The 7,880-nt window shown below is 36.8% G+C and overlaps 1 protein-coding gene across 23 annotated transcripts in view; it reads right to left on the bottom strand.

Moving 5' to 3' along the window:
- Window positions 1-7,880, bottom strand: part of LOC104863465 (microtubule-actin cross-linking factor 1) — a 340,469-nt gene that overhangs the window by 177,380 nt on the left and 155,209 nt on the right. For all 23 annotated transcript variants that reach the window (XM_033767735.1, XM_033767743.1, XM_010625879.3 and 20 more), the window contains one exon: window positions 179-345. In XM_033767735.1, coding sequence (XP_033623626.1) covers window positions 179-345 — 167 coding nt within the window. The remainder of the gene's footprint in view (window positions 1-178; window positions 346-7,880) is intronic.

Below are 7,880 nucleotides of genomic sequence, written 5' to 3'. Positions count from 1 at the left end.
TTTTTTTGGTACCAGGGATCGAACTTGGGTCCTTGAGCTTGCAAGGCAGGCCACCGAACCGCTGAGCTAAATCCCCGGCTCTACAGCTTAATTTTTGATTGAGGAAAATGGCATTATAATTTTTTTTAAGAGAAGAGAGGAAGCCTTTCCAGAAGCACTGAAATTCAACTGTCCTTACCTGTATCGGTGAATAAGTGCATTGAACATCTTCCCATCACTCCAGCAGGAAGAGAAGTTGGTGCACTTGATTCCTGTGTAACCAGCTGTCACCTTCTGAGTCCACAGGAGGAGCTTCTCCTTGGCTGACATGTCCCCTGACTCCCCACTAATGTAGATGTCAGAGATCTGCCAGAAGACAAGGCATGGAGTAACTTAAAACAAATAAGATGGAGGCTTTTAACTTTCTCTTCTTCAAATACTGTAGTTCACAGAGGAAGCCTCAAAAAGGAAATCGAAGAAGTACTACCTCTACATCTATAAAGGGGAAATGCTGTCCAGACGCAGATTCAAGGACTGAGTGTCCTCATCATGCCCTTGACAGATGTAGCCTACAAGAAAAATCTGGCTATCACACTTTGATGATACAGGCTAGTTAAGACCACTTCACAAATCTACCTACCTTCCCACTCATGAGTCTTCTGCTCTGACTCCATGTTCTCCTGACAACCTTAAGATTATGCTTCCCATACAAAACATGTACTGAAATACAAAATACTAAATACTAAAAAATACTAAAATACTAAATACTAAAAAATGTGGCAGTTAGTATTCCGTTTTGAGAGAAGATTTCGCTATATAGTTTAGGCTGGCCCTGAACTCACTATATAGCCCAGACTAGCCTTGAACTCAGTGATCCTCCTGGCTCAGCCTGTTAAGTGCAAGGATCACAGATGTATACTACCACATCCCATTTAAAATTCACTTTATAAATTAAATCACTCACATCAAGCAAACTCTTGCTACTGTGATCAGTGTGAATCAATTCCATAAAATCCAATTTACTCTAAGAATACTTGAATTGTGTGGGGGGGGTCATATGAAGCTACAAAGCTGAGGATGTGGCTCATGCTGCCCAAGCCATCATCCTGTGAGCCCAAAAGAAATACTTTCTCTCTAGTACCAATTCTATTCCAATTCCCTTTAATAAGATCTCTAGCTGCCCATTTTAATGGCTAAATGCTACTCAACACTGACATATCCTCAAACTTCCACAGCAACTATTTCATGTACATGTTAAGGCAAAACATTGTTGGGAACAGAAAGTAAATTTGGTGGAGTAAAAATGAATTTGAATAAGCAAAGTGAAATCTAAGTATATGGGCTCTTTATCAAAAAACTAAATTCCAGTCAGTTCACTGGCAATGTATGCCCCGCACAAGCACTGTGGCCAGTCTCTCTGATGATATTTCCTACCTGCAAATCAGAGTATTACTGTATACTGCACTTAAACTACTTCAATCAACAGCTTTCCTTCAGATTTTCAATGCAGCTGTAATGAGACAGGGAAATACTTGGCTCCCTCAGGGAAAGGAAGAACACTCTGTTAGGATTAGAGCTCTTGCTAGACTAAACTAGATGGGAAAAATGGGATCATCACCACAACCATCCCGGCAATTAAATGTGGCTTCTGCCCATCTCTTCTTATATTATTCACGTGTCACGTGTATGCAGTGTTGTCCTTTGGGCCCTGTGGAAGAATTTAACTCAATCTCCCAAAGGCAGAAATCCAGCTTCAGTTGTAGAAAGCTTTCTCCCTCATTTGATTTTAAGCAAGAAGCTGTTCAGGAAGAGGATAGCCTCAATACTATGCCACAGACTAATGCACATCTACTTGAATTTTATTTCACTCACACTTTCCAAGACTCACACTTTTCCAAGTTTAATTCCTTCTCTGAAACATTCCCAGAAACTCAATGTTCCCTATTTTTTTATTAGTATGTGTTTGCAATACATAATAATTATATTCATTGTGGGGGGTTGGTACATGTATAGGACACATTTTAATTTTTTTCATCTTCTTCCCTTCCCTTCCCTTCTGCTTCATCTCTTGGTCTCCTTGCCTTTTGCAAAAGATCTATCTACCCATTTCCTATTATCTATTTTTTATTTTGCTCTTTTCATTATACTTTAGGTTTCTCATTTCAGAGAAACCATATGATCTTTGTTCAGTAAGTGTATTAACTGAATATCTTAACCCTATGCCAGTCACCATAGAGAACAAAATACATCACATATTATTTATTCATTCTGTCATTTTTCAAGCAATCACTGCATACTAAGAGTTGTTTAAGTTCTTAATGTCTCAAAGTAAAGATAGCCACAGGCCTTATGGTCAAATGATTTAGTTGGGGAGATAATTTACAGAGAGAGAGAGAGAGAGAGATGTAGTGACCAAGGTAAGTTAGCAACCCTAACTATCAATGACAGGAACTTCTTAGAGATAGCATGTCTGCTAGAGTTTTACTTAGTATAACTTAGCCAAGCAAAAAAGGATAAAATAAACATGTTTGTCCAGTAAGAACTTGACTGAGAAATGTCCAATTTGACTAAAATAAGGCTATCCCAAATATTTTCCCAAATGACAGCAGATGGATGAAAGTAAAAGAGACAGAGAAAGGCCTTTGTAGTCTTCTTTAAATTTAGTTATTTAAGGGCTGGGGATTTAGCTCAGTGGTTCCAGCACCTGCCTCGCAAGGACCTGAGTTTTATCCTGGCACAAAAAAAATCAGGTCATAAATTTAGAAATTTTTAAACCTATATACATACTTAAAATTAAGCAGTATATCTAGTTCACTAATTTGGCATTAATAATTTTTCTGACTTTACATTTTTAAAAATGCCATTCAAATTTCACATGCAAAACAAAACAAACACAAGAAAAACCACTTGTGTCACTGATATCAATGTCTGCCTTTCTTTCCTTCCTTCTTTTTTTAGTTTTTTCCTCCCTCCCTCCCTCCCTCCCTTCCTTCCTTATCCCTGGCCCATCAATATCTTTTTCATCAATAAAGGTATTTTGTGAGTGAACTTTCTAAAAAATATCATCTACATTTCATCTTAAGATTTTCAAGCTATAACGGCATTTTTCAGAGTCTATGCTATCTCAGGAAATTCTCACTCAAAACGATACATGGTTATGTAACTCCAGATCTTTTTTCTCAGTCATTTTACTGATGTTTATTTATAATCTTCATAATGTGACCAAAAGCTCTGTTTGTGTATTTTTTGTTTTGTTTGTTTTGAAACAAGGTCTTGCTATGCCATCCAGGCATAAGTTTTACTTGTGGCTCTTGGGAATACAACCTCCTAATTTGAAGCGTTGAATGTAATTTTATACGAGCCTTAACATAAAAAAAAAAGCTTTTAAAAAGTGACTCATATAATTTATAAAACATACACAAACAGCAGTAGCCAGGAATGATGGTCCATGCCTATAATCCCAGCACTGAGGACACTTAGGCAGGAAGATCGCTGTATGAGTTTGACAGTGAGACCCTGTCTCAAAAACAAACAAAAAAAAAAAAAGGAGGAGGAGGAGAAGGAGGAAGAGGAAGAGGGAGAGAAGGGGGAGGAGGAGGGAAGGAGGAGGGGAAGGAAGCAAAAGGGAAAAAAGGAGGACGTCCCCAATAAAATTTCAATGACATCCTTCACAAAACTAGAGAAAAAAAAATCTTAAAACTCACATGGAAACACAAAAGATTCAAAACACCCAGAGAAATCCTAAGCAAAAAGAGCAAGGCTGAGGCATCACAATACCAATTTCACATTATACTACAAAGATACAGTTTTAAAAAAACAAAACAAAACAACCCCATGTAAACCAATGGAATAAACTGGGCGTGGTGGCTCACACCTGTACTGTAATCCCAGCACTTGGGAGGCTGAGGCAGGAGGATCGCTGTGAGTTCCAGACCAGCCTGGGCTACATAGTGAGTCCTAGGTCAGTCTCAACTACATAGTGAGACCTTGTCTCAAAAAAACAAACAAACAAACAAAAAAAACCCAAGGGAAAAAAAAAAAAACCAATGGAATAGAATAGTGAACATAGAAGCAAACTCACACAACTACACCATCTGATTCTTGACTAAGGAGCCAAAAACATACACTGGAGAGAAGAGAGCTTCTTTAACAAATGATGCTAGGAAAGCTATCTATATATAGAAGATTAAAGTCAGATCCTTACCTTTTACCCTGTGCAAAAATCAATTCAAAGGGTTAGGGATATAGCTCAAGTGGCAGTGCTTCCCTAGCATGCACAAGGACATGGGTCCAATTCCAACTATCACCAGAAAACAAACAAAAAATTCAATTCCAGTGGACGAAAGACTTAGATAATAAGATCTGAAACTTTGAAAACTACAAAGATAACACAGGGAAAACATGTGAGACCACAGGCACAGGCAAAGACTTCCAGAACAGGGCTCCAATATCAGAGGAAATAATAGAGTCAACAAATGGGATTACATCAAATCAAAAAATTTCTGCACATCAATCTTTAAAACAAAAACTTCATAAGAACCAAAAAAATAAGGGCTTTATAATAGGACTGTTGGTAAACTTTTCAAAACGAAAAAAAAGTTTTTGCACAGCAAGAAAAACAACCAAGAGAATAAAGATAGTTTACAGAAATGGGATAAAATCTGACAGCTATTCTTCTCGCAGAAAATTAATATGTAGAATATATGAAGAACTCAAAAAACTTCAAAATCAAAACAAAAAAATCAAATAGCCCAGTCAATAAATAAGCAAATGAAATAAACAGATACTTTTCAAAAGAAGTACAAATGACCAATAAGTAATTAGGGAAATGCAAATCAAAACAACACTGAGATTCCATCTCAGCCCAGTCAGAACAGCTATCATCAAGTCTAAAAAAATAATAAATGGCTAGGATGTGGGGTGAGAGTGTAGGGACAGGAACACCCCTACACTGCTGGTGGCAGTGTACACGAGTACAAACACTACGGAAATCATATGTAGGTTCCTCAAAAACAAACAAACAACAACAACAAAAACCTCTCAAAAACAGAGCTACCAGTTGATCTAGTTATATCACTTCTTGATTATTTACCCAAAAAATTAAAGTCAGCATACTACAGGGATACCTGCATACATATATTTATAGTGTACAATCCATATGCCCGTGTTTATTTACAATTCTCAACAGCCTAAACAGGTAGGAGTCCATCAAAAGGTGAATAGATCAAAGAACTCGCGATATATATGCACTGTGATGCTTAAGCTTAATTGTGTCATCTGATTGGCTTGCGATTAAGTAAAGCACACTTCCAGGTATGTCTGAATAGATCATGGAGGTACAACCTTGAGATCTTTATGTGGTTCCTTGTTCTTTGCTCTCTGGCACTGTTTCTCTGCTCCGTTTTCCGGCATCTTAGTTCTAACACATTCTTCTACCATGATAAATTCCTGCCACAGAACCAGATGACCATGAACTGAATTCCCCAAAACCATGGGTCAAATTAAACCTCTCCTTCTTTTAAGTTGTGGGCATCAGGTATTGTGCCTCAGCAATGGGAAAGTTAACCAAGACATACCCAAAAGTATGTTACTCAGTCATATGGAAGAATAAAATTATGTCATTTGCAGGAAAATGGATGGAATTGAAGATCATCACGTTAAGATAAATAAGCCAGACTCAGAAAGACAAGTATCACATATTTTTCATCATATGTAAAATATAAAAAAGATATGACATGATATATGATAGATGGTATGATATTCAGAAGTGGTGGTTCACACCTTTAATCCTAGCACTCTGGTAGGCTAAGGCAGGAGGATCATAGGTTTGAGCCCAACCTGGGCAACTTAGCACAAGACTCCGTCTCAAAATAAAGATAATTTTTAAAAGCACACAAGGTAGGAGACAGGGGATGTAGCTTAGAGCAAAGGCCCTGCGTTCAATACCAGCATGCGGGGGGGAGATATTAAAGTAGAAGAAAAACTATTATTAGATAAAAGGAGTGGAAGTGGGGTATGAGAAAGGGTAATGAGAGGATGGAGAAGAGAATTATTAATGATGTCTTTAAGAGATCATGATACTAACATCAATTTGAGGTAAAACGTGTCCACAACCCTCCATTAAGTGAAAACAGCAGGTTACAAAATGTTACGTGGCATTGGTAATTTTTTATTTTCAAAAATAAATCAATATGCAGAAATATCAAAAAAAATTGTCTAGAATGGTATTCAGTTAACTGTTTTATTTTATTTATTTATTTTTTTGGCAACAGGGATCGAACTTGGTACCTTGAGCTTTTGAGGCAGGTGGTAGAATCTCTGAGCTAAATCCCTAGCCCTTCACTTAAGTGTTTTAATCTCCCTCTGAGTGCATATGCTGAGTATATTTTTCTTTTTGTTTAAGAAATTTTTGACACAGGCTGGGGATATAACTTAGTGGTTCCGTCACCTGCCTTGCAAACACAAAGACCCGAGTTCGATCCCCGGTACCCCCACCAAAAAAAGGAATATTTTGACTTGTACTATTATAAAAATGTTCCTAATTGGAGAAAATTAAAATTTGTTAGTATATAGGTGATGGATATGTTAATCAGCTTGATTATGATAATCCGTTCACAACATATATGTATCTCAAAACATGATGCTGTCTGTACACCTTAAATATAAGATTTTATTTGTTAATTATACAAAAAAAAAAGCAGAAAGTGAAAGCACAGTGCTCAGCTAGAAGGACCCAATGGCAGCCATGTTTATGTGTTTGTGAGGAATAGAGAAAAAGAAGGTGTTTATTACCAATATGAGAGTTAGGTAGAAGGAAGAGTGTGTTCCCTTCAGTATTTAAATTCAGTCTTGAAGATCTCACAAGAGACTATAGCTAGAATGGAAAGTCTAGATCATAGGATATGAGCATTTTTCTGTTCCACGAGATGTTGCCAAACTTCTCTCTAGTACTGATTTATACTTCCAACCACAGGATATGAAAAGGTTTTCCCGTCACTCTACACCCTTGCCTACCCTAGGTATTTTCAGACTTTTTACCGTCAATCTGATGGGTATCTTTCTGTTTTAATTTTTATATCCTTTGCTAGTAGTTAGATTCTTCTTACAGTGTGAGACATTCTGATTTCCTTTTTTGTGAACTTCATGGTCCTGAGCTCTCCCCTATTTTTCTATAAGGATATGTGCCTTCTTGTTTATTTATAGAGATTCTTTCAATAACAGAATCAATAACTAACATTTACTGTGCTTCACTCATACTACCTCATATAATTCTCACAACAAACCTGCAACATACATATATACTATTCTCATCCTTAATTTGCAAACAATTAAATTATGGCACAGAAAATTAAGTAACTTGTCCAAGATATACTGCTAGTAAGTGGCAGAGCTAGAATTCAAATCAAGTCAATCAGCTCCACATTCCTTTTTTATTCTTTTGGTACCAGGGATTGAACTCAGGTCCTTGAGTTTGAGAGGCAGGTGGTGGAACCACTGAGCTAAATCCCTGGCCCTAGCTCCACATTCTTAACCACTTCACCTCTATAACATTTCATATGTACTCAATACTAAACCCCTTTTCAGTCAGCATATGCATTAATAACTTTAACATCATTATTAAATCTATTTATGCACAATTTACTTTTTTAGCTTTTCTTTTTTATACAAATTTACTCTGTCCCACTTGAAATGAAAATTTTCTTATATATGCAAAATGAGATGAACAGTATACTACTCTGTAGCCATCATCCAGTTTCAACCATTATCAACACATAACTATTTTGTTTTATCCACTTCACCCACTTCACCCCCCCCATTATGAAGTCAACCCCACACATATTATTTCTTCTATAAACAATTCAGTAGTTATCTCTAAAAGATAAGGACTCTGATATCACAAC

The sequence above is a fragment of the Fukomys damarensis genome, unplaced genomic scaffold, assembly GCF_012274545.1.
Source record: "Fukomys damarensis isolate Sample0158 unplaced genomic scaffold, DMR_v1.0_HiC HiC_scaffold_23, whole genome shotgun sequence".
Lineage (NCBI taxonomy): Eukaryota > Metazoa > Chordata > Mammalia > Rodentia > Bathyergidae > Fukomys > Fukomys damarensis.
Note: the sequence above shows the minus strand (reverse complement) of the source record. Positions and strands in the feature narration are given on the sequence as shown.